At 34.5% G+C, this 26,824-nt stretch overlaps 1 protein-coding gene and 1 pseudogene across 1 annotated transcript; one reads left to right on the top strand and one right to left on the bottom strand.

Moving 5' to 3' along the window:
* The first annotated feature begins 7,443 nt into the window (after positions 1 to 7,443).
* Positions 7,444 to 10,302, top strand: LOC145796185 (receptor-like protein 6). Its single transcript, XM_082881216.1, has one exon. It carries the CDS (start codon positions 7,444 to 7,446, stop codon positions 10,300 to 10,302), a length of 2,859 nt encoding a protein of 952 aa, XP_082737342.1.
* Positions 10,303 to 19,470: 9,168 nt separating this feature from the next.
* Positions 19,471 to 20,187, bottom strand: LOC145796184 (secreted RxLR effector protein 161 pseudogene; annotated as a pseudogene).
* Between the last annotated feature and the right edge of the window lie 6,637 nt (positions 20,188 to 26,824).

Genomic DNA, 26,824 nt, shown 5'->3' with positions numbered 1-26,824 from the left:
GGTGTAGATTCTAAGATTTAAATGTGGTTGGGAATATGATCAACCATTAGTAAACGACGTCTGTGTTTGCGTGTATAAAACTGCCTATTGAGCTAGTCCATTTTTAACAAAGAATATAGAATAATGACCAATAAAAGAGTATGAACTGAAAGGTCCAATTTGCCTATCTATTTAGTCCATTCAGATGTATCTTTCGTCCAAGTATCTTTTCAACAGCTAAAGAGGTGAATAATAATAAAAAAAAGCCTTGATGAGATTCTGAGATAGTGAAGCATTGTGCGGTCTTCTTTGGCTTAATTGAATGTATAAGAATCTTCAATTCAGCAAAAAGTTCACCAGCAAAGGGGGGAAAAAAAAAATAGAGTGAGAGTGAGAGTGAGTATAAAACTGCCTATTGAGCTAGTCCATTTTTAACAAAGAAAATAGAATAATGACCAATAAAAGTGTATGAACTGAAAGGTCCAATTTGCATATCTATTTAGTCCATTCAGATGTATCTTTCGTCCAAATATCTTTTCAACAGCTAAGGAGGTGAAGGAAAAAAAAAAGCCTTGATGAGATTCTGAGATAGTCAAGCATTGTGGGGTCTTCTTTGGTTTAATTGAATGTATAAGAACCTTCAATTCAGCAAAAAGTTCACCAGCAAAAGGGGAAAAAAAAAAACAGAGTGAGAGTGAGAGTGAGTATAAAACTGCCTATTGAGCTAGTCCATTTTTAACAAAGAAAATAGAATAATGACCAATAAAAGAGTATGAACTAAAAGGTCCAATTTGCCTATCTATTTAGTCCATTCAGATGTATCTTTCGTCCAAATATCTTTTCAATAGCTAAGGAGGTGAAGAAAAAAAAAAAAAAAAGCCTTGATGAGATTCTGAGATAGTCAAGCATTGTGGGGACTTCTTTGGTTTAATTGAATGTATAAGAATCTTCAATTCAGCAAAAAGTTCACCAGCAAAAGGGGAAAAAAACAGAGTGAGAGTGAGAGTCAGTATAAAACTACCTATTGAGCTAGTTCATTTTTAACAAAGAAAATAGAATAATGACCAATAAAAGAGTATGAACTGAAAGGTCCAATTTGCATATCTATTTAGTCCATTCAAATGTATCTTTGGTCCAAATATCTTATCAACAGCTAAGGAGGTGAAGAAAAAAAAAAGCCTTGATGAGATTCTGAGATAGTCAAGCATTGTGGGGTCTTCTTTGGTTTGATTGAATGTATACGAATCTTCAATTCAGCAAAAAGTTCACCAGCAAGGGGGGGGGGGGGAAACAAAGTGAGAGTGAGAGTGAGTATAAGAGCATCTCCAACCACATCCTCTTCTCAAGAGGATGGAAATAATATTTTTTATTCAAAAAGTAAATATAGAGGAGGTCACTATTCATTCAAACTCCAACCACAAACCTTCATTTCCTTCATTCAAACTCCAATCAAAAAGTAATTTTTGTTCATTAATAAATATTTAATTTTAAAATTTTTGTAAAACATATTTAATATTATACTCATTTTAAAGGTATGATTTTATACTTTTTATTGATGTCATTTTTATAAAAATTAAATTTACACATTAAAAGTTATTTTGAATATAATTAAGAAATATAGAGTGAATAGTATTTTAGAGTCTCCTCCATTTTTTCATCCTCCCTCTATATTTGGAGGATCAATTCATCCTCCTCCATTTGGGAGGAGGATATAGAGGATGGGTTGGAGTTGTTTTTGGGAGAGGATCCTCCATATTTGAAGATATGGAGGATGGGTTGGAGATGCTCTAAAACTGCCTATTGAGCTAGTCCATTTTTAACAAAGAAAATAGAATAATGACCAATAAAAGAGTATGAACTGAAAGGTCCAATTTGCATATCTATTTAGTCCATTCAGATGTATCTTTCGTCCAAATATCTTTTCAACAGCTAAGGAGGTGAAGAAAAAAAAAAAAGGCTTGATGAGATTCTGAGATAGTCAAGCATTGTGGGGTCTTCTTTGGTTTAATTGAATGTATAAGAATCTTCAATTCAGCAAAAAGTTCACCAGCAAGGAGGGGAACAGAGTGAGAGTGAGAGTGAGTATAAAACTGCCTATTGAGCTAGTCCATTTTTAACAAAGAAAATAGAATAATGACCAATAAAAGAGTATGAAGTGGAAGGTCCAATTTGCATATCTATTTAGTCCATTCAGATGTATCTTTCGTCCAAATATCTTTTCAATAGCTAAAGAGGTGAAGAAAAAAAAAAGCCTTGATGAGATTCTGAGATAGTCAAGCATTGTGGGGTCTTCTTTGGTTTAATTGAATGTATAAGAATCTTCAATTCAGCAAAAAGTTCACCAGCAAAGGGGGAAAAAAAAAAAAAAAAAAGCAGAGTGAGAGTAAGAGTAAGAGTCAGTCGTCGTCGTCAAGAGTGGGTCGCCCACGGGACTGGTCGCTTGTGAGGATAGCTTTGTGAAGGAGAAAGGGTGAGTATAAGGCTGAGTGAGAGTGAGAGTGAGGTGAATGTATAACCTGTGTATGTATAGCAGCGGGGAGCGGGAAATTTTATGATTTCAATTGTTTTCATTTTTTTTTTTAAGCCGTTGGATCTTGGTTGTTGAATCTCAGCCTTTGCACGGAGGGAGTGAAGGAGAGAAGATAAGGAGGGGATCTGGACTCACCATAGATTAGCAACTTACGAAAAAGAAAAAAAGAAGAAGAATGAATTGAAGTAAGACTTTGGTCAATAAACGGGTTCACATGGCTTTTTTTAATTTCTTTTGTACATCCCTATAAAAAAAGGATAAGGGGTTACTCGTGAGACTCATTTTGAGTTCTATTTTGATAATTTGAATGGTTCATTTTTTAAAAAATATTAAGTAAAATATACTATAAAAAATCAAATTAATCAAACATCGATAACACTTTCATCAAATCACACTTGTAGATAAAAAATGAATTGCAAATAAAATTGTAAGTATAAAACTGAAAACAAATGTGGTTTCATGAAAGTAGCATTGATGTCCGATTAATTTATTTTTTTACATATATACTCCATATCTCCTAAAAAATAAACAATTAAAATTACTAAAATAGAACCTAAAATAAACCCCACCAGATGCACATTTGCACAGCAGGGACGACTTTCATGCCAAAGAAGTTACAAAATTTCGCACCTAAGTTTAGCGACAAAGTTTATTTTAATGAGTTCAACATGTATCTTAAGGGAAATTTAAATATACACCCTTTGAAAAATAGTGTACCATATACACCTCTAATTATGTCACTTTTTTTTTTTTATAATTATGACATTATTTTAGCTATGATTCATGAGATCTGTAATTATATCTCATGTTCTATTTAATTATGACCCAAAAAAAATTTAGTTATGACTCAAAAAGTATAAAGTTATGTCATTTTATCTTGTAGTTATACAGTACACATCCTTTGAGGGATATATACCATAAGGTTTCTCATTCAAGATAATAAATTCATACGAAACACTCCCTAATAAAGTGTCATTGGTCAAGTGATCATAGTCACATCTTAGGGTGTGGTGAGCAGAAGGTTAAGAGTTGGAGCTGGTGGAATAGCAATGACTCCTTTAGTCGTAATCTAGTTTTACTATAAAAAAAAGAAAAAAAAAAGGAAAAAGAAAAAATGTTATTGGCATATTACAAAATAAGGACAAAAAATATTTTGGACAAATTTCACTTTACCCCTTGTAATTTGGGCCACGGGTAGTTTACCCCCTTAATGTTTGAAAATGAAAATAATCACATAACTCCCACGTGATTTGTGAATTGAAGTGCATTGTTAAAAATTTCATCAAACTTAACAGCAAGTGTGAAATAGTGGCAAATATAAGAGGGTTATTAGGAGTGTAAAAATGGCCCGAGACCCAAAGGCGGCTCGAAGCCCGACCACGGCCAGGGGTGGACTCGACCCGTTTGGACCCAGGCCCGAGCACAGCTCGAGTCCCTAGGCCTTGGCCTAGGCCATCATTTTGAAGTCCAGCCCTGCCTGTGGGCCCAGTTCGTGGTCCAACCCATCAATCCGCTTAAGGTCCGGTCTAAGGCTCAGCTCGCCCGAGGCCCAGTATCTTTTTCAGTGAAAAATAATAAAATTTTGGTAGAAAAAATTTTAAAAAATGGTTAGGTCGGCCCAAGCTTGAGGCCAGGCCTAGGCCCACTGGGTCGGTCCACCCAAGACTCAAATACCCCATGGACCTGAGCTGGGCCTGGGCCTAATTTTTTGACCTATGGGTCGATCCAGCCCGAATTTTGGCAAGAGCCCGCAAGGCCCAACATGGACCAGGTCAAGCCCAAGCCCGAGTGGGCCGGGTCAGGCCAGATTTACACCTCTAGAGATTACATGTTCATTTTCAAAGTTTAATGAGATAAATTGCACATGGAATAAAATACAGAAGGTTAAAGTGCACTTTGCCATCCAATTAAATGAAAAAAATATAGGGATATTTTCGTCTTTTTCATTAAATTGCACATGGCCCAAACCATATAAAGTGAAGTTTGCCCAAACATTTTTAGTCCCTAAAGTATGCGTTGTTTTTCATTTTAGTTTCTTAAGTTTTAATTTTGTCATTTGGTCCTCAAAATTATCAATTTGAGTTAATTTGATCCCAGGTTGAACGTTCGTTTGCATTGATAATGAAAAAAATACTTTATCATTGGATAAAAGACAGTTTGGTCCTTAAAGTATGTATTTCTTGTCATTTTAATCTCTCAAATTTTAAATTTTGTTATTTTAGTTAGAACCAAATTGACTCAAATTGATACCTTTGGACTAAAATAACAAAATTTAAAACTTGAAGGACTAAAATGACAAGACACGTATATTTTAGGGATCAAAACTATCTTTGATCCATATTCATGTTACTAATGTAAATAAACGTTACAAATAAAACTAAATTGATTCAAATTGAAAACTTTAAGAATCAAAATAACAAAATACCATTTCTCATCTCTTCACACTATCTAAACAAAAATACCATTTTAATTGCATTTGATGTATAGATGATATATCATTTAGTATGTAATTTTTAATATAAAAATTTAGTCATCTTACCATTACTCTTCAACGCAAATCACACTGCCCGTTCTTTATTTTCTAATGGTATAAAGACTTCCTCCTTACCCAAGAGAGACCAATGAAAACTTTCGCACACCATTTGGCGAGTTTGTCGCCATCATCATATATTAATATATATCGGAGAAATTCTATTAATAAAAAAATATAGGATAAATTACAAATACATTACTTAAAATTTATTTAAAATATTATCCGCCTCATGTAATTTTGAAAATTAAATCCCACTCTTTGAAATTTTTGAAATTATTTTCAAGTGACAACCAAACGCCAAAAAATAAAAACAAAAATATATTTTTGTGCAAAATATTTTATATCGAAACAAACGAAGACTTGAAACAAAATCATTTTATTACTTAAAAAAGAAAGTTTGATTCAATAAAGTATCATTTACGATTTTTAATGAGCTAAGATACTTATTTAAAAATGATAGATGCGTTGAAAAGGTAATGAGTGAGAGTCAACTTTATAAAATTGACTTGTGAAATTTTTAAAGGTAAATTATTTTTGGAAAAATGATGCAAAATTATTTTCCTTAAAAAATGATTTACTTATTTTTTGCTCAACCAAACAGCAAAAAATTAGTAAAATATTTTTGACAAAAATGTTTTATATCAAAACAAATAGAGCCTAAATATCTTAGCTCACTAAAAAGTCATAAATAACACTTTATTTAATCAAAAATTTTCTTTTAGACAATAAAATATTTTTGTTTCAAGTGTCAGCTAAACAACAAAAAACAAAAAAAAAAATATTTTTTCTATGTAAAATCAATTTATAAGAAAAATATTTTTTATATAAATATTTTATATAAAAATAAACGGCGCTTAGTAAAAATATACAAACGTGCCTTCACATTTGGCGAAATGATCACAAACTTCCCCTTGATATTTATAGATATAATTTATGAGCTATTTAAATTGGTGATCGCTTAAAATCTTGTTATACGGGTATATTGACTAATATAAACACCATTAAGTTTGTATACTTTTGGTGAGTTTTCAATTCATGTACACAAACAACTACCAATTAAATTAAATTTTAAGTTGAAAAAGCAACTTATTGTCAAATGCTTAAAGGTGATATTTTTCCATTTCTTTTTCAGAAATCAAATGGCTTGGTCATGAATCCTAATATAAACATCAACATATATATTTTTACTTTTATGTCTCAAGTGTAAAATGAATGAATATGTTTTTGGAAAACACTATGTACAAGGTGTGTACCATATGCACCTTATAACTAAAAAAGAAAATGGCATAATTTTATATTTTTTAATTATTTACTAAGTAATAACAATACTAAATTTGTCTTTAATATTTTATTTATTTACTAGAACTTTTAAAAAATTAAATAAACAAAATATCATTAAAAATTAAATGAATTTATTTTATTTTTTAATTGAGACCTTTAATTTAATTTTATTTTATTAACGCTCTATTTGCTTGGGCAGAAAACATTTTCTAATAAATATTTTTTTCTAGAAAATGTTTTTCGAAGAAAATTTTTTTCTATGTTTGGTGATGCCGTGGTGGTGGTGGTGATGGTGGTGGTGGAGGTGGTGGCATGGTGGTGGAGCGATGGTGATGGTGGCAGTAACCGTAGTGATGGTGGTGTGGTGGTGGAGGTGAGAGTGGAGGTGGTGGTGTGGTGACATTGATAAAATTTTAGTTTGGAAAACATTTTCCCCCTTTTGAAAGTGAAAAATATTTTCTATCCAAATAGGCTTGCTTTTCATTAACCAAGAAAAATATTTTCCGTTGCCATTTTCTGTCCAAATACAAAACATTTTTTAAAAAATGTTTTCTGCCTAAAGAAATGTAGCATAAGTACAATACATAACGAAACTAAACAATTTGTCTATGTGATTGTTAAAAAAAAAAAAAAAATTGAATATTTATCCCATTACTTAAAAATGAATTTTTATATCATCATTTGAAAAAATTAAAAAAATAAATAAAATTAAGATACATGTATTTTAGGGTGGGGGATATCTTTTTACGAGTTAATCCCATTAGATTGTTATCCCACTAAATATCTTACCTCCCCCTCTAAGATACAACAATCCCACACATGAAGGACACGAAGCTTGTTTGGACTCATAATTCGGCCTACCAATTTTCAACCAAACAACACACTCCTTCATAAAATGAACATGAAATCCAAACCCCCCTCCAATCTTTCCAAACAAACACCCCAACCAATCCAACACTAAAAATCTTGTCTATAAAAAGCTCCATGTTAGCATTGTCTTTCTTTCATCCAAGAGTGCTCAGAGAAATCAAGTAAACTGAATATGGGTTCCTCTTTGCATCTCTTTCTGTTCATGCATGTACTCTTCTTATCACTCTCCTGCTTTCATCTTATAACAATAATGGCTAACTCTTTGTCTGCTGAGCAGCCACTATGCCATGCAGACGAGAGCTCCGCCCTGTTGCAATTCAAACAAAGCTTTTCAATTGACAAATCCACTTCTAGTGATCCTTCTGCTTATCCGAAGGTTGCATCATGGAAGCTCGAAGGAGATAGTGGCAACTGCTGCTCATGGGATGGTGTCAAATGCGATGAGGATACGGGTCATGTGATTGGCCTTGACCTCAGCAGCAGTTTCCTCCACGGTTCTATCAATTCAAGCAGCAGCCTCTTCAGCCTAGTTCACCTTCAGCGACTTAACCTTGCTTATAATGACTTCGATTACTCTCGCATTCCATCAGAAATTAGCCATCTCTCAGGGCTAGTAAGTCTCAACCTTTCCTCCTCTGTATTTTCCGGTCAAATCCCTTTGGAAATCTCAAAATTGTCCAAATTGGTTTCCATTGATCTTTCTTTCAATGTAGACTCATCAAATTCAGGACTACTGAAACTTGAAAAGCCTGGTCTGAGAAGCCTACTTCAAAACTTGACTAACCTCAAAGTGCTTCGTCTCAATGACGTGAGCATATCTTCTGAAGTACCTGATACATTGGCCAACTTAACTTCCTTGACAACCCTCGTCCTGGAAAATTGTGGGTTGCGTGGTGAGTTCCCAATAAGCATATTCTATCTACCACAGCTTCAAGTTCTCAATGTGCGTTTCAATAAAAATCTCACTGGTCATTTGCCCAAATTTCACCCAGTCAGCCCTCTTCAGTATTTGACACTTTCTGACACCAGTTTCTCAGGGAAGCTACCAGATTCGATTGGAAATCTTCATTTCTTGAATGTGTTAAATTTCTCTGACTGCTATTTCTCAGGGTCCCTTCCAGTTTCACTTGGTAATTTGACCCAACTCAATTACATGTCACTTTCATCCAACCAATTTAATGTAGGGACCCTGCCATTTCTTGGTAAGCTAATTGAACTCACTGAATTGCACCTTAGTGAAATCAATCTATACGGTTCGATCCCATCATTTCTTTTAAACCTAACTCAACTTACTTTGTTAAACCTATCCTCCAATCACTTAAGTGGTGAACTAACATCTCAGTTAACGAACCTAACCCATCTAATTTCACTTGACCTTGATGATAATCAATTACAAGGCTCAATCCCAAGATCATTCTTTGAGCTAAAGAATCTTGAAATAATTCATCTTGCTTCCAATAACCTTGGCAACTTGCAACTTGAAAATTTTTTGATGCTCGGGAAACTTTCTTATCTCGATTTGTCCATAAACAAATTAACAGTGTCGAGCAAAACCACTTCCAATAACACTCTTCCAAGGTTAAAGGTTTTAATATTGGATACATGCAATTTGATGGAATTCCCAAATTTTTTGCGCTTCCAAGACAGACTTGAGGTGCTATCTCTTGTTGGAAACAAAATTTATGGCCAAATTCCTGCATGGATGTTGAACACAAGTGTAGAAACTCTAGAGGTTATACGTTTTCAAGAAAACTTTCTAACAGGCTTTGAGCAACATCCAGATATCATTCCATGGGATAATTTAATCATTTTACACCTTTCTCATAACATGATAAAAGGACCATTGCCAATTCCACCACTATCCACCCAATCTTATCGTGTCGCATACAACGGATTAACAGGAGAACTTCCGCCATTGATCTGTCGATTGTGCTTTCTTTACGCACTTGATTTGTCTAGTAACAACTTCACTGGAACTATTCCACCATGTTTGAGTAACTTAAGTTCTCTGTTAGTTCTAAATCTCAAAGACAACAACTTTCAAGGTCCCATTCCTCACTCATACAAGAAAGGAAACAAATTGAAAATGATTGACTTTAGTGGTAATAAATTACAGGGGAAGGTGCCAAGATCATTAGCAAGTTGTATTGAGCTTGGGATTCTTGATCTCTCACATAATTTGATTGAAGATACATTTCCTTTTTGGTTAGGAGATCTTACAAAGTTACAGGTTCTTATCTTGCGATCCAACAAATTCTATGGTGCAATTGAGAGTCCTAAAATCAAGCTAGGGTTTCCAAATTTGCGCATCATTGACCTCTCTCATAATGGTTTTACAGGCAATTTGCCAGCAAAATACTTTCAAAATTGGATTGCAATGAAATTTTTTGATGTCAACAAGACGACATATTTGTACGCACCCATAGAATTTCCCCTAAATATCAGCCTTCCATGGATTTCTATCTATTACTTCGAGATGAATATTACAATCAAAGGTGTAAATTTAGAATATAAGCAGATCCTGAATATCTTTACTGCCATTGATCTTTCAAGCAACAAATTTGAAGGGGAGATTCCAGAATTTATTGGAAACCTCAAGGGGCTTCAAGTTCTCAACCTTTCCAACAATGACCTTAGTGGTAGAATCCCATCATGCTTGGGGAACCTAACAAACCTTGAATCTTTGGACCTTTCTCAAAACAAGCTCTCAGGAGAAATCCCTCAGCAACTAGCACTTCTCACTTTCCTTGAATTTTTAAATGTGTCAAATAACAATCTCACTGGACCCATTCCACATGGGATGCAATTAAACACATTCGAGAACAATTCCTATGAGGGGAATTTAGGATTGTGCGGAGATCCTTTGTCAAGGAAATGTGGAAAGCCAAAGGCACCACCATTGAACTTCGAAGAAGAAAATGATTCAATGTTCCCAAGTACAGTTGATTGGATTGTCATATGCATGGGATATGTGAGTGGGATAGTGGTTGGGATAGTTATTGGGCACACAATAACCACAAGGTATCACGAGTGGTTCATAGAGACCTTTGGAAGGAAGCAACACAAGCCGAGAAGACAGAAAAGGACGGGACAAGGAAACCGAAGTTGATAAGGCATTGTTTCGCAATAAGTTCTATACTTCTAGGTACGTTTTTAGATTTACTGTTTTGTTTATTTATAATGTTTTTGTGATCTACTTTTAGATAAAATCGTGTAACTCTAGCTTGTACTTACGGAATGGCACGGTTCTTCTTACCCAAAATTCTAATTCTTATTCCCATATATCGAAAGCATTTTCAATCGCACAATCATATCTCGAGACTTTCATATTTTGAAGGGAATAAGAGATTTTGGGTATAGAAAATCTATAACTTTATGGCAATATTGTTATATGTTCTTCGTTTCAAAATGACAACAAACAATATTGGATGGGCTGATGCAACATGTATGCCATCATTTAAAAAACATTATATGATTCATGTGAACTTAAGGTAGGATTACAAACAGTGGCGGAGCCAAGAATTTAATATAGGGGGGCACCCACTGATTACAATCTCAAATTTTTTCTTCCCCAATCAATAACAATAACATAATAATAATTTTTCGAACTAATATTTCGGGTTTGAAAAGTCAACAACATAAACAAAATGCTGCATCTTTTGCTACACTATACTCCAACCAATTAGGAAATTCACTGAACCAAGCTTGATTAAATCGCCGAAGTTTTTGTCCAAATGATTTTTGTGAAAAATTATGATCACGATGTTGACAAGGACCTTTTTGTAGATATGCCCTACGAATTCGGTCTCGATCATTAGCATTATAGTCAATAATCCGAGGCCGTAGTCCTGGATCTGCACGAAGGTCTACTAAGTTGATTTCTATGCGACTTTGTTTTGCGGAAGAATAATTTTCATCTTTTTCTTGAGAAAGAGATGATTCCCACTTTGATTTTCTTTTGAAATATTTCTCCATGACTGTTTGAAAAAACTCAAAATCAAAATAAAAATTCATAATCAAAATCTCAAACCCCCCACAAATCAAAATCTTCAATTTTAATACAAATCAAAAAATTTAAATTAGCACAAATCATAACAAATCAAAATTTTTAATTTTAGCACAAATTATAACAGATCAAAATCCCTAATTTAAATATAAATCACTGCAAATTAATATTTTTAATTTTAGCACAAATCAAATCCCTAATTTTTGCACAAACAACAACAAACCAAAATCCCTAATTTTAATATAAATCACCACCAATTAAGATTCATAATTTTAGCATATCAAAATCTCTTATTTTAACATAAATAATAACAAATAAAAAAAATTTACAAATCAAAACTTAACAAATAATTATAAATTAATACTCATAATTTTTATTTAAAAGTTAAAAAAATAATAATAAAGTTACCTGTAAATGAAAAGAAGATACCAAAGTTGTAGTGTGGTCCCAAATCTGTGTTTTGTGATCCTAATTTGGTGAATTGCGAGTCGGTAAATTGCAAAACAACAAAGGGAGACAAAGAAGGTAAAGAAAATATGAAGATATTTCACAAGTACTGTGAATAAATAAAAAAATAAAGAATTTTATACACTTATAGGGTTTTAGAGTTTTAACCTTATTGTAATTGGAGTTGTGTGTACTCACCTAAAAAAAAGTTATGTATCAATATTTGATTGGGATTGGAATTCCTTAAAATAAATAAATAAATAAATAAAAATACAAACGTGGGCGTCTAGCGTGTGGTGTGTGTGTGAGTGGTCAGTGGGTTTAACTGTGTGTGTGAAAGTAAAGGCAGACCACACTTAAAAAAAAAATAAAATAAAAATAAAATAATAATAAAATGCAAAAGTCAGGGAGGGCACGTGACCCTCCTGAGCCCAAGCACCCTCTGCCCCTGATTACAAAATGAGTAGTACTACACTAACTTAAAAGTTAGATCTATTTTTTAAACCTGATAATGTGGTGGTCTATTCAAATATTTAAGACAACTCTCTCTCATATTTTTTGTAATTATTATCTAATCATCAGTTTTACACATCACTAAATTTTAAAACTAATTTAGAAAATAGATTTCTATATCATTTTCCTTACAAAAATTCTATTGAGGACTGAAAAGTGAGGCCCGTTTCCCCTTTCTCATTTTCATGAAATTTAAAAAAAGAAAAAAAAAATTATTAATAAGTCCTATTTTGCTCTTAAGACAACTATTGAGTCTTATCAAGTTTTGATATCGACAACTAAGTACTACTTGTTATAAAATGTTTCCAAAAGGTTCATTCCCCGTAATAATGTATCTTAAGGTGGTGCTACATGCACCAATTAATGTACTAACTAGTGTATATGCCACCTCATATGTTGGTACACTAGTTAGTACAGTAGTTAGTACACTAATTGGTGTATATAGCATTATTCTATATCTTATCCCAATTTTACCTCTCATTTAATATGAACAATCATTTCATAAATATTTTTAATTTAAGTAAAATTATATTTTTTTAATTGTAAAAATTATGATATTGTATTAAAAAATTCATAAATCACAATGAAAAAATTACAAATAAGTACTATTTTGTTTTGAAAATTATTATTGAGTTATATTAAATTTCAATATTAATAAATAAGTCCTATTCTCTTTTTTATTTATGATTTTTTTTTTAAAAAGTTCAATCATTCATAATAATATTTTTATTTTATTTTTATTTTTATCATTAAAATATGAACCAAAATATTCATAAATAATTTATTTTATATACAATTTTATAGTAAAAATATTTTTAATTGTTGAAATTAATTTTAAGTAAGTTAAAATTGTTTATAAAATTATTATTCAATGTTCATATTAAATAAGAAGGGTAAAATTGGAATAAGATACACCATTACAGGGGAATGGACGTTTTGGGAATATTTTATAACAAATAGGATTTAATTGTATATATTGAAACTTAATAGGAGTCAATAGTAATCTTAAGAGCAAAATAGGACTTATTGGTAATTTTTCCATAAAAAATATCCTTTATCTTGTTTCTTCTGTACTATGTTCACATATTGCTATTTTTCTATAGGGGTTATTGTGAACAGTGAACTTGCGAGACTGTCGAAGAATGACAACTTTTGTGCACATTGGAATTTCATGGAGTGGGAATGTTCTTTGAGCTATGGTTAGTTTTCTTAAGCTTTCAAGGCTATGAAAGTAGAACTATTTGGACGATATGATGTTTTTGTAATTTGAATTTGAACTTTGGACAATGTGATGTATTATGTACTAAGTAGTAATTGTAGTTTGAACTTCCAAACTTGAATAATTTGAGATTAATGTTTTTTTCTTTTTCTCTTTGGAATACTATGAATAGGCCAATCATGAGTTTGTGTAATTTTTTTTCCCTAATAAATATTATGTTGTATAATAAAAACAAAACTTGAGGAATATGATTTGGATAAGGCTTGTCACATTGCAAATAATTCAACTATAGAAGGATTTGTTCAGAGGTCCAAATTACAACCCATATATACGAGCACAATGGGGGTGGTTTGGGATTGGAATTTTTTTTTTAGAGCTAGATTTGGAATAGCCAAACTACGCTCAATACCAAGTCGCGGTAAGACTAAGTTGACATATATATAATTAATTTGTAATGAAGCCTGGCCTGGCCTGACCTAGTCAATATCCACCTTACAGTCCCCAACTATGAGCAAAACCCGGTCAATTTTTTGCTCTCAAAGGAAAAAATATCAATCCAACAAAAAAAGAAGCCCTTACTTGGGTTAGGTATCGCTAACAAGGAAGGTATTGGTAGAAGAAATTGTAGTAAAATGTGTAAAAATAACGCGCCAAATTGAGCAACTAGTAGAATTTTACATGATGTTCCCATGGCACAAGCCAAGGAGGCACAATTCCTGACAGAGAAAAGTGGTGATAGCCAAATGTGACATAAATTAGCAACGCAACATGGTAAATCTTTTGGTTCTCTCTTAAATCAACAAATTGGGTAGGGTAGACTTCCAAGTGAGCGCCCAAAATTACGAAGTTGGGCTACCAAGTTTTCAGCAAACTCCTATCGTTGAAAAGTCTCCAACTCCAGATTAAGAATATCAAAATCGGGAAAGACCTCCCCATTTTTTTTAAGCTGAGACAATCTGGAGAAAGAGGAAGAAAACGTGGCTTTAGCAGTTTTTTTTTTTTAAAAATAGTGTGATGGAGACGCAAAAATAAAAATAAACTGTAATCGTGTTCACAATAGATAAAAGAAACCGCTAAGGATCCACACCCATGACATACGGAGAAGACCTGGTAGAGGTCTAACTTCGCGTTACCATAGATTGGCAACTTAAAAAAAAAGAATTCAGGCAAGACTTTAGTCAATAAATGGGTTTACATAACTTTTTTTAAATATTTTTGTACATCCCTACAAAAAAAGTATGAAGAGTTATTGGTTCGGAGTCCGGATCCTCTCCAGTAAGCTCTCTCCAGTGCTTCCTCCAGGGGATGGCCAGATTGGGCCACATCACCCACTTAACAATGGGTGGCTCAGATTGCTTTAGTAAAAAAAAAAAAATTCAAAATTTCCCCAAAACAGAGTCCTTCTTTTCTCTCCTTAGGAAGTCAAACTCCATGAAGGACGAGGAAAATAACAGAGAAGAGGAAGACGACCAGCACCACCACGTACACCAGCGGCAGCAGAGGCAGAGGCGGCCATACCCAAATCCTTGAGATGGAGAAGGATTTCCGTGGAGCAATAAGAAACTTCACATGGAAGCATTTCCAATAGGTAAGCATTTCCAATGGAAGCAATGAAAAATAAAAAATAAGAAAATAAGAAATCACAATATTTTTTTTTCTCATCTCTTCTCACGATCTAAACAAAAATGCCATTGTAATTGCATTTGATGTATCGATATTAAATGTACTTTTTAATATAAAAATTTAGTTATCTTACCATAAGACAGTTTGGTTATTTTTAACTTGTAGCTCGAATCACACGGTTTGTGTTATAAATACATGGTTTGCCGAAAGGTAATCTAAAACTACAAACAGTGTGAAGATCGGACAACTCATTGGAGAGGTTGCATGGGTGGAAATATGATTCTCATGAGAGTTTTATTGATAGAAACTCCCTGAGTCAGACTAATGATAAATTTAAATGAACCCTACCTGAAGGACTCTCTCACTCGCCAGAAAAACCCTTGATGACCTATGGCAAGGCTATCAGATTTGTGCCATCTGTGCAGCAGAATTGGCCATGAGAGATGATAGTTCTGAGGGATACTGACCCTAACTATGAGTAAATCCTGGTCGATTTTATGGCACTCAAAAGCAAAAATGTCAATCCAACAAAGAAGGAAGCCTTTTACCTGGGTCAGGTTTTGCAGGCAAGGCAGGTAATGGAGGAGGAAATTGCAGCAAAATGTGTCAAAATAGTGCACCAAATTAAGCAGCAAGTAGTAGACTTGTACAAGAGGCTCACAGCACACAATCCAAGGTGGCGCAATTTCTAACCGAGAAAAGTGGTGATAGAGCTATATGTGTTGCATAGCAATGCAATTGGTTTTCTCTCAGATTAGCAAATTGGGAAAACTTCCAAGCGAGGATCAAAAATTAGGAAGTTGGTTGGCAAGCTTTTAGCAGACTTCTATTGTCGAAGAGTATTTTGTGGTTGAGGATGGTCCACCCCCCCTCCAAATTTCAGCCCATACAAACGATGTTTAAGGTTGGATTTGGGATAGCCAAATTAGGCCTAATACAGGCCACGTGTCATGAACTCTTTTAAGTACGCAACAGAACTAATTTTCTCAAAACAACAAATTGGAATGGGTTGGGGTCTACCGTGACAATTCAACTATTAAAGGACTTGCGCATCCAGTTTAGACCATACGAAGTTTGTCTTCTTGAAACAAAAGCTAGGGAAAACAAAGTTGAAGAAACGAGGGTGTTCAACCATGGTCAACAATTCTTGATTATTTTAAAATCAGAAACAACCCATCTTCTGAAAAAACCAAACCAAATTCTATGATTTGAACCAATTCGGACCAATTTACTAGTTCCTATAAAAAAAAAAAATTTAGTGCCAGCAAGTTCCATACTTTCGCAGGTAAGTTTTGCAACAAAGTTGATTTAATGAGTTGACATATGTATCTTAATTCAAGATAATAAATTCATGCCAAATACTCCCTAATAAAGTGCATTGGTTTATTAAACAATAAAATCCATCAAATTGTGACTCCCAAAAAAAAAAAAAAAAAAAGTTGTTGCACCTTCACTTCCACATCCCATCTGAGTAATGCAGTAAATGACAGAAATTTTATTTAAATAAATTATGTGTCATCACTCAGTCTAGTCTATGTTCCCTGAAACTTCAATTATAATAAGATAAGAGTAGACTTGTACACTTTACACTATAAAAAAGATAAATTATACTTTGCATCCCATGCATTTTACATCAAACTTTATTTTGTCCCCTATACATCAAATTGTGACACTTAACCCCTGCACTTTTGGTCAAGTGTCACTTTGACCCTTCTATTAGTCTCATTAACAGAGGTTAGTCACATGAAAAACATATGAGAATAAATTACACTTTGCATCCCTGCACTTTACACAAAATCCCACTTTAGTTGCTACACATCAAAATTGTGACACTTAGCTCCTTAAAGGATCACTTCTGTTAGCCTCACTATTAACAGAAGGATTAATGTGACACTTGACCAAAAGTGCAGGGGGTTAAATGTCACAATTTGATGTGTAGAGATTAAAGTGAGATTTTGTATAAAATGCAGGGTGCAAAGTATAATTTACCCCTATAAGAATTAAAGATAATTTTAGTCAAGAGAAATTTTTTAACAATTAAACATCAAATAAAATCTATGGTAGCGCCTAATTTAGTTTTAGAATCATAATTTGATAATGAAGTTTTATTTTGAATTTGTGAGTTGTTGAATCATGATTTGAGAAAAGAAAATTTGTTTGTTATAAGTTTTGAAAAGAATTTTGATTTGAGTTTTGAATGTTTGAAATTGGTTTTGAAATAAGAAAAATTGTTTGGCTATGAGTTTTGAAAAGAATTTTTAAAACTTAATTCAAAAACTTATAATTTATAACCAAACACATAGCTCAAAACTTTATTGAAAATTCTATTCAACACTCATGACCAAACTCTTTTTAAAATTTAATTCAAAAAAAAATAATTATTGAAAAAAATAAATTTTTTATTTAAAAAAATCAAAAAATTCTGAAAATATTTTTTTTATTTAAAATATTAAAAAATAGCAGGTCGCAATTGCAATATATATATATATATATTGTTTCGGTCAACCAGCCGGATGTCCGAGCGGACGATCGAGTAAACCCAAAAATTCAAAAACTGTCTAGCAGGATGTCCACGTAGACGATCGGGTAGATCCAATTTCAAAATTCGAAATTCAAAAACTCACTCAACCAAACTTGTTCTGAAAAGAATTTTCAAACGTGGGTGTAGCATCTATTTTTGAAAACTATATGCAAACATAACACTGAAATAGGAGGGTGGAATTATGATTCCATACCCAAACCAAACACAGCCTAAGTTTTTCCGAAATTAATCATATGACAACACAATATAGCAAGTATTGACTCATTTTTTGTGTTTTGTCACGTTAAAATTACACTCACTTTAGATTTCATCTCATTATTTATTTTCATTTTACTCCTAAAAAAACCTAAGGAAATATATTATAACAATTTTTTGAGATATCTTAGATCACCAAATTTATTATTTTAAAACGAAAGTGTACTATATTTCAGGATGTGCATTCCAAAACATAATTGGTTACAATAACAACGTTTTCTAATAATACTGGATATAATAAATGTCATTGTGATTGCATTTTATATATTGATGATATATCATCATTTGGTACGTAATTTTTAATATAAAAATTTGATCTTATCATTACGATTCAACACTAATCACACGTCATCTTCTTTACTTTCTAATGGTATAAAAGACTTCCCTTACCGAAGAGAGACCCATGAAAGCTTCCACGCCATATTGCAAGTGATTCTCAATATCATCGTTTGAATATATATATATATAGAGAGAGAAATTCTACTATACACACCTTAAAAAAAATTTACATACTATATGCATCTTTACCTTCAATTATTAAATTAATATATCTATATATATTAAACTTTAGTCATTAATCAAAGTAACGTTGAGTTTTGACTAAAACTAATTTGCATTATAATCGAAAATCACTTTAGTCCTAATCAAAGAACGGATCATATGCAACACTACTTGGGAACAAAACCAAACATCATAGCAAAACGTAACCAACTTTAATTTGACTATTTATAAATTCCACCGCAGCAATAGCTCAAAATTAAACACTACAATAACTTATAATCGCAAGGCCTCTGTACCTCACATTGCACTAGCCATGTTTCTCAACCCACACAGTACAATTGAGTGAAGTCAAAGCTAGTGAAGCAAAAGTTAGTGGGAGTTAAGCTAGTGAAAAATTAAATCAATAAAGATGTCATACTCCATCTACTTCCATTCATAGGGATAATATGCACCTCACATAGCCATTTTTTTTCAGCCCCCTAGTTTACTTTGTAGAGTAGTATTAGGATTTGAACTGATACTACTAAGGGAAAATTGTTGGTGGAAGTGAGGTGCAAACCACTTATGGTGGTTCACAAAATAAAAAAAAATACGAGAGAGAATGTATAATTAGAAAAATAGATTATTTAACTCAAATATTTAGGATACACTGAGGAGAGGAAAAACTCTCTAACGCTCTTCTTCCCACACACTGAACTCTCATAATACAATAGCTATATATAGATAAAACTAACATAGTGAACGCACTAAATGCAATTACGACTGAGGCAACAAATTTCAAACGACAAACTTGATTTGCAGCTGCTACTTTTGACAATCTTGATTTGAAGCCTCCATTCTACTCTTAGGCCGGTTCTTAGGCCGGTGGAAATTGTTTTATAATGAAACAAGATTACTTTACAACATTTCCCCTTAATCTTGATTCTCCATGTGGCTTCATCTTGAACATTATCTTCATTCTGTTGAACAGATCATTTTTCAATGGCTTCGTGAAAATATCAGCAAGCTGATCTTGAGATTTGCAAGGAAATAATTCCACCTCTTTATTTTTCACATGCTCTCGAATAAAATGCTAGTGGGTGTCAATATGCTTACTTCTTTCATGATAAACTGGGTTCTTTGCCAATGCAATTGCTGAGCGATTATCAACATAGATCTCAATGGGTTTTTCTTATGGAAATCCCAAATGCTTCAGCATGTTCCGTAACCATATTGCATGGCACACTGCTGAGTTGGATGCAACATACTCAGCTTCGCAAGTCGATAATGTCACAATGGCTTGCTTTTTGGACGACCATGTGAAGGTTGTATCTCTCATAAAGAAAGTAAATCTCGTAGTACTTTTCCGTTCATCCAAGTCACGTCCCCAGTCGCTATCTGAGTAGCCAACAAGATTAAAATTATCAGTTGGTTTATAGAATAAACCATCATCGATTGTACCTTTGATGTAGCAAAGAATCCTCTTTGCTGCATAAAGGTGTGACTGATCTGGTGTTTCCATATATCTGCTAATCAATCCTACTTCGTAGAGTATGTCTAGCCTGGTGCAAGTAAGATATCGAAGACTTCCAACTAGGCTCTTGAAATAAGTTGGATCCACATCACCTGCCTTCATACATTTTCTGAGCTCCACTCCATTGTCTACAAGAGTGTTCACTAGATTGCAATTTTCCGTTTCATATCTCTTAAGAATTTCCTTGGCATAGCCACTTTGGAAAATAAAAATTCCATCTTTTCTTTGTGCCATTTCAATGCCGAGAAAATGAGCCATCAATCCAATATCTGTCATTTCAAATTCTTGGACCATGTTTCTTTTAAAGTCTTTGAACATGGCTGGATTGTTTCCAGTGAAAATTAGATCATCAACATAAAGACAAGCAAGCAACATGCTTCTATTAGTTTCCTTCTTCAAATATAGTGCGTGCTCATATGGACATTTTTCAAAACCATTGTCATGAAAATACTGATCAATTCTAGTATTCCATGCACGTGGAGTTTGCTTCAATCCATAAAGTGCTTTCTTCAATTAGTACACTTTGTCTTCATGACCATTTTGAAAATACCCCGAAGGTTGTTTAATATAGATTTCTTCTTCAAGGAAACCATTAAGAAATGCAGATTTCACATCAAGTTGATAAATCTGCCACTTGTGCTGGGCAACCAAAGAAATCATTAGCCTAATAGTCTCCAATTGGGCAACTGGAGCAAACACCTCTCCGTAGTCAATTCCAGCTCTTCGCTTGTAACCTTTTGCTACTAACCTTGCCTTATAGCGTTGCACTTCGCTTTGTGCATTCCTCTTTGTCTTGTATACCGATTTCACTCCAATGGGTTTGTGCCCCTCTGGTAGACTGGTAAGCTTCCATGTGTCATTTTTCTCAATGGCATGAATTTCTTCATCCATTGCTTTCTTCCATTTATTTTCTTGGATGGCTTCTGAGAAGGTAAGTGGATCACTATCTGCGAGTCGGCAGAACAAATTCAGATCTGCTTCTTCTATAGCTTCGTACATCTCTTGCAAATTTCTCATTCGTCTTGGTTATTTGAAAAAGCTATCATCTGATGATGCTGATGATACAACACTTCTGTGAGAGACTGGCGATCTAGGTGCTGGTATTCTATGTGGAGGAGTTTGTGGCTCATCTTGAACTTCTCTTGTGATTTCAACCGGAACTTTTGATGTTTCATCTTCAAGAATGAGGTCTGCATCGTTAACAACTTCATCTTGATTCCAGTTCCAAGCTTCTTCTTCTTCAAATATCACATCTCTACTCATGATCACCTTTCTGGTAATGAGATTATACAACTTGTATTCCATTGTTCTATCTCCATATCCGACAAGGATACATTTTTCTCCCTTATTATCAAGCTTGGTTTTTCTTGCTTTTGGAATCTTGGTGTACGCAACACATCCAAATATTCTGAGATGGTTGACACTTGGCTTATGTGAACTCCAAGCTTCTTCTGGAGTCATAGAATGAAGGCTTCTGGTTGGACATCTGTTCAACAAATACACAGCACACGATACGGCTTCAGCCCAAAATTGCTTGGGCAGTCCCTTTCCTTTCAACATGCTCCTTGCCATATCTAAGATTGTGTGATTCTTCCTTTCAGCAACACCATTCAATTGTGGCATATAAGATGGTGTTATTTGATGCTTGATTCCATGCTCATTGCAATAATTCTCGAAAGCATCTGATGTATATTCTCCACCTTGATCTGATCGCAATGTCTTGATGTAGTAGCCGCTTTGCTTCTCTACAAAAGCTTTGAATTCTTTGAAGATACCGAACACCTTCGACTTTCTTTTAAGAAAATACACCCATGTCTTCTGGCTATAATCATCAATTACGGTGAGAAAATATATATTCTGTCCATTTGACATTGGCTTCAATGGACGACACACATCAGTGTGCACTAGCTCCGGTGGCTTTGTTGCTCTCCACTTCACTTCTTTGGCATAGCTAGTTCTGTGATGCTTGCCAAGAATACAGCTTTCACAGACCTCATTAGTATGAACAATATGAGGGAGCCCTTTCACCATATTCTTGCTTGACAACAGTTTCAAGCTTCTAAAGTTGAGATGTCCAAACCTCAAATGCCATAGCCAGTCTTTGTCTTTGATGATGGCACTTAAACACTTCGTAGCATCATGTTGGATGTTTAATGCAAACATCTGATTCTTGGACATTCTCACCCGAGCGATCAAATTACCATGATTGTCTTTGATGGTAAGATGACAATCTTTCATGCTGATGTCGTATCCTTTCTCTAGGAGTTGTCCCATACTCAAAATGTTGTTCTTCACGGTAGGAACATAATAAACATTGGAGATGTAATCATGATCTCCATTCTTGAGCTTGATCAAAATATTGCCTCTTCTTTTCACTGGAGTCTTTGAAGAATCACCAAATGAGACTTGTGCTTGTACAGTCTCGTCAAGCTTAATGAACAGCTCTCTTTTACCACACATGTGATTACTGGCTCTCGAATCTAGATGCCAAACATTGTTTTGGTTTTTAGTGTCTTCATGGTGGACAAATAGGACTGTAGATCCAACTTTGTTTGTTTCCTGCTCAGCAAAATTTGTTTGCTCTCCGGTTTCTGTTGTTGCTCTATTTCGGCATTCATTGCTGTAATGCCCAAACTTGTGGCACTGGTAGCACTGAACATTGGGTGTTGTAACCACCTCCTCTACCTCTTGCTTTTCCTCTTAGAGTAAAGTGTGGTTGACTTCTTCCTCCTCTAGCTGGACCTCTTCCACCTCTTCCTTGAAAACCAGAACTTCGGTTATTGTAACCACGACCTCTTCCTCGGCTTCTTTGTGATGTCCCCCCTTGTTCATTTATGTCATCTCTAAAAGACAGCTTTGATTGAAGAGCTTGCTCTAGAGAACTTGAGGGAGTCTTCTTGTTGATCCTTTGTTCATGAATCTCAAGTGTGTCCATCAACTTATCGGTGGTCATGGAACTGAGATCCTTGGACTTTTCTATTGCTACAACCACGTGCTCGAACTTGGGACTGAGTGATCAGAGAATCTTCTCTATCACTTGAAGAGATTCCATCTTCTCTCCATATCTTCTCATATGATTAACAACGATCAATGTTCTGTTAAAGTACTTAGAAATTGGCTCATTCTCATTCATGTGCAACATCTCAAATTTGCCACGTAACACCTGGAGTCGAACTCTAATCGTCTTCTCAATTCCACGGTGTGAATTGTGGAGAATACTCCATGCCTCTTTAGAGGTTGCTGCTGCTGAAATCTTCTCAAAACTTGACTCATCAATGCCTTGATAGAGTAGATATAAGGCATTTTTATCTCTCTTCCTTGAATCTTTTAATTTCGTCTTTTATGCATCATTTAAACTTCCTTCATCTTTGAGAGTAGCTGGCTTATCATATCCTCGATCCACTAGCTCCCACAAATCTTATGAGGCTAGTAGGACTTGCATTTGAATACTCCAATTTTCATAGTTCTCCTTGCTGAGTTTCGGAAATTGGGGCTGAAAGAAGTTGTTTGTGTTGGCCATTGGTGAACTTTAAGAAATCTGCAAATTTTCAAAATGGAATTTGCAAATTTTGACCATACAGATGTGTTCGAAATATTCCAAATAGTTGGAAAGCACTATTGGATCACCAAAAACGGACTTCAAATGGCTTAGATCTAGCAAAAAATAATTGAACGACTCAGATTGGCGGAATTTGGGACTTCTAAGAAGCACTAGATAATTTTTTGGATCAGATGACGTCAGCGTGACGTCAGCAGCTTGGTGGCTCGGCTCAGTCTACGGCTCGGCGGCGTGGCTCAGTATGCGGCTCGGCTTGGCTTGAGGCTCAGTCTTTGGCTTGGAGGCGCGGCTCGGCTCAACTGTAATTGCTTGTCAAAACAAAAATTAACTTTGAAGTGCAGTTGCCGAGTTTCGAACGTTAACCCTTGGAATTTAGAAGTGAGAGTCAACCACTTTACCAAACAAGTTCCTTTGTTGTTAAATCTCAAGTTATATAATTTAACTTAACTCTTCTTCACTTTGTCTCCGTTGTCTTCGTCATCTGGCAACGCGTGCGGCACATGAGCGCATTGGAGCGCGTAAGAACGGCGTCAGTGGCACGTGTGAAGTTGTCCGAAATCCTTTTTCGACGCTGTTTTCACAGTTGTGCTCGTCTCGTTGGGAGCTTCAAGTTGATCTGATCAAAAGTGGATTTCAATCACTTTGATTTCTGGGCAATTTTTGAAAAACACACTCTGTTCTTGAAAATTTTGCAGAATGTCTGCAAATTCAAGCTACCTTCGGCTCTGATACCACTGTTAGTGGGAGTGGGGTGCAAACCACTTATGGTGGTTCACAAAACAAAAACAAATACAACAGAGAATGTATAATCAGAAAAATAGATTATTTAACTCAAATATTTAGGATACACTGAGAAGAGGAAAAACTCTCTAACTCTCTTCTTTTTCCCATACACTGAACTCTCATAATACAATAGCTATATATAGATAAAACTAACAAAGTGAACACATTAAATGCAACTACGGCTGAGGCAACAAATTTCAAACGACAAACTTGATTTGCAGCTTCTACTTTTGACAATCTTGATTTGCAGCCTCCATTCTACTCTTAGGCCGGTGGAAATTGTTTTATAATGAAGCAAGATTGCTTCACAACAAAATTTACATATCCATGGAAAGTTTACAAAATATTATGTCAAATTCACTTTACAGCCATGTATAACAGTGTAATGGGCGAGTCTGAGGTTTGAATGTTTTTTAGAATTGGAGTTAGGATGGCCAAATTAATCCCAATACCCAGACCGGGCCAAACCTAGAGTGGCACATATTTCCTTAGTTTCCCTCAATCATCATTAGGTAAATCACACATTTTTTTCTTCTAATTCCTTTTAACATGAATCCCAACCCTCTCCTATACCTCTGCTTCTGTAGCCTACATGCAAAAAACTGAACTACTTCTAACAAATCATCAGAGAATATATGCATGCATGTTGTTTCAACAAAGACGAGGATGATCAGGGAATTCTGGAACAAGTGCCTTGATCAGTTACGGGTGTTATCTCATGGTGCTTCAAAAGTGGAAGGACTTGACAGTGGTAGAGATGAACTTCTCTATAACCCCCTTTTTGGTATAAATAAGTGGTTTGTCGATAGGTAATCTAACAACTACAAACAGTGTGAAGATTGGACAACTCATTGGAGAGGTTGCACAAGAGGAAATATGATTATCATGAGAGTTTTATTGATAGAAACTCTTTAAGAAGGAAAGAGGACAAGAAGTCCTCGTACAAACAAAAAGATAAAAGTCAAAACAAATAGCACAAAACTCGTAATACTAGGGATGTTATTGATAGAAACTCTCTCTCTCTCTCTCTCTCTGAGTCAGATTGTTGATAAATTTAAATGAACCCTATCTAAAGGGCTCTCACTCACCAAAAGAACCCTTGACAACCTATGGCAAGGCTATTATATTTGTGCTATCTGTGCAGCAGAATTGGCCATGAGACATGATAGTTCTGAGGGATACTGATCCATGACTACATGTAAATCCTAGTTGATTTTATGGCTCCCAAAAGAAAAAAAAATATCAATCCAACAAACAAGGAAGCCCTTACTTGGGTCAGGTTTCATAGGCCAGATAGGTAATGTAGGAAGAAATTACAACAAAATGTGTCAAAATAGTGCACCAAATTAAGCAACAAGCAGCAAACTTGTACAAGATGCTCACATCACACAACCTAAGGTGGCTTAATTTCTAACCAAGAAAAGTGGTGATAGCTATATGTGTTGCATAGCAATGTAATGTGCTGCATTGGTTTTCTCTCAGATTAGCAAATTGGAAAAACTTCCAAGTGAGGGCCCAAAATTAGGAAGTTGGGTTGGCAAGCTTTTAACAGACTTATATCACTGAAGAGTATTTTGTGGTTGATAACGGTTCAACACCCCTCCAAATTAAAACTATTCAAATTGATACAAGGAAGACGACTTCCCTATTTTTTTCAAGTCAAGAACAACTCTCAATAATAGGAAGAAAACATTGCTCTGGTCGTTATAGATACAAACCTCAAAACAAATTGCAAGCATGTTTGCATCAAAAAGAGAAATCAATTACTAAGAATGAACCCAAGACATAAGAACACGACTTGGTAGAGGTCTAACTTTGAGTTAGCATAGATTGGCAACTTATAGAACAAAATCCAGGTAAGGCTCTAGTCCATAAACAGGTTTACATGATTGTCCCTCAATAGCCCTAAGGAGCCACATCAGTATATTGTATAAGAATTGTCAAGGACTGGGGCTACCTTGACAATCCAACCATTAAAGGTCCTGGGTGTCCAGTTTAGACCCTCACTAATTTGTCTGCTTGAAATGCAAGCTAGAAAAAATAATTTTGAAGAAATCAGAGTATTTAATTTGTGTTTTTCACTTTTGGGGAATATCGGTCTTGCTGGAAGAGTAGTAGTTTTTTCAAGCAAAAAGGTGGATTTGCACTTTACTGAATTCCCATTTTTTTTATATTTTATTTTTATTTTTAGGGGGTATAGCCAATGCACTTTTCATAACCTTTTGGGAAGTGGAGGCTCTCATTTATTGATGTTTGCCAATAATCAATGAAAGAAGAAATCTTTGCTCTCTTATAGCTAATGGCTCTTGAAATTTGAACAAACCATGGCTTTGCGTCGGGAGGGGGGGACGGGGCGGCGGCGTGATTTCAATGACATCTCCTTTGCAACAGAGAAAGAAGGTGCCAGAGATAGACAAAAGCTCAAAACCTTAACTTTTAATGAATTCCTCTATCAATGCAAAGTTATAGATATGGGGAATAAAGGCCACAGTTTCACTTGGTAGCAAATCATAGTTAGGAATACATTTGATTTTACATACCAAAATCTATTTCAGAACTTCATTATATTTGTACAAATATTTTTCAAAATCAAAGTAAATTATATGATCTTCTCAAAGTACCCAAGTCACAAAACCACCCAAGTTATATACTCATCACAATGCCAAAGGA

This window comes from Camellia sinensis, chromosome 7, assembly GCF_055761805.1.
Source record: "Camellia sinensis isolate YWXY chromosome 7, ASM5576180v1, whole genome shotgun sequence".
Lineage (NCBI taxonomy): Eukaryota > Viridiplantae > Streptophyta > Magnoliopsida > Ericales > Theaceae > Camellia > Camellia sinensis.
The sequence above is the reverse complement of the archived record's forward strand: the minus strand, read 5'-3'. Positions and strand labels throughout refer to the sequence as shown.

Coding starts and splice junctions, on each gene's coding strand:
- LOC145796185 (XM_082881216.1), top strand. CDS start 7,444: ATGGCTAACTCTTTGTCTGCTGAGCAGCCACTATGCCATGCAGACGAG.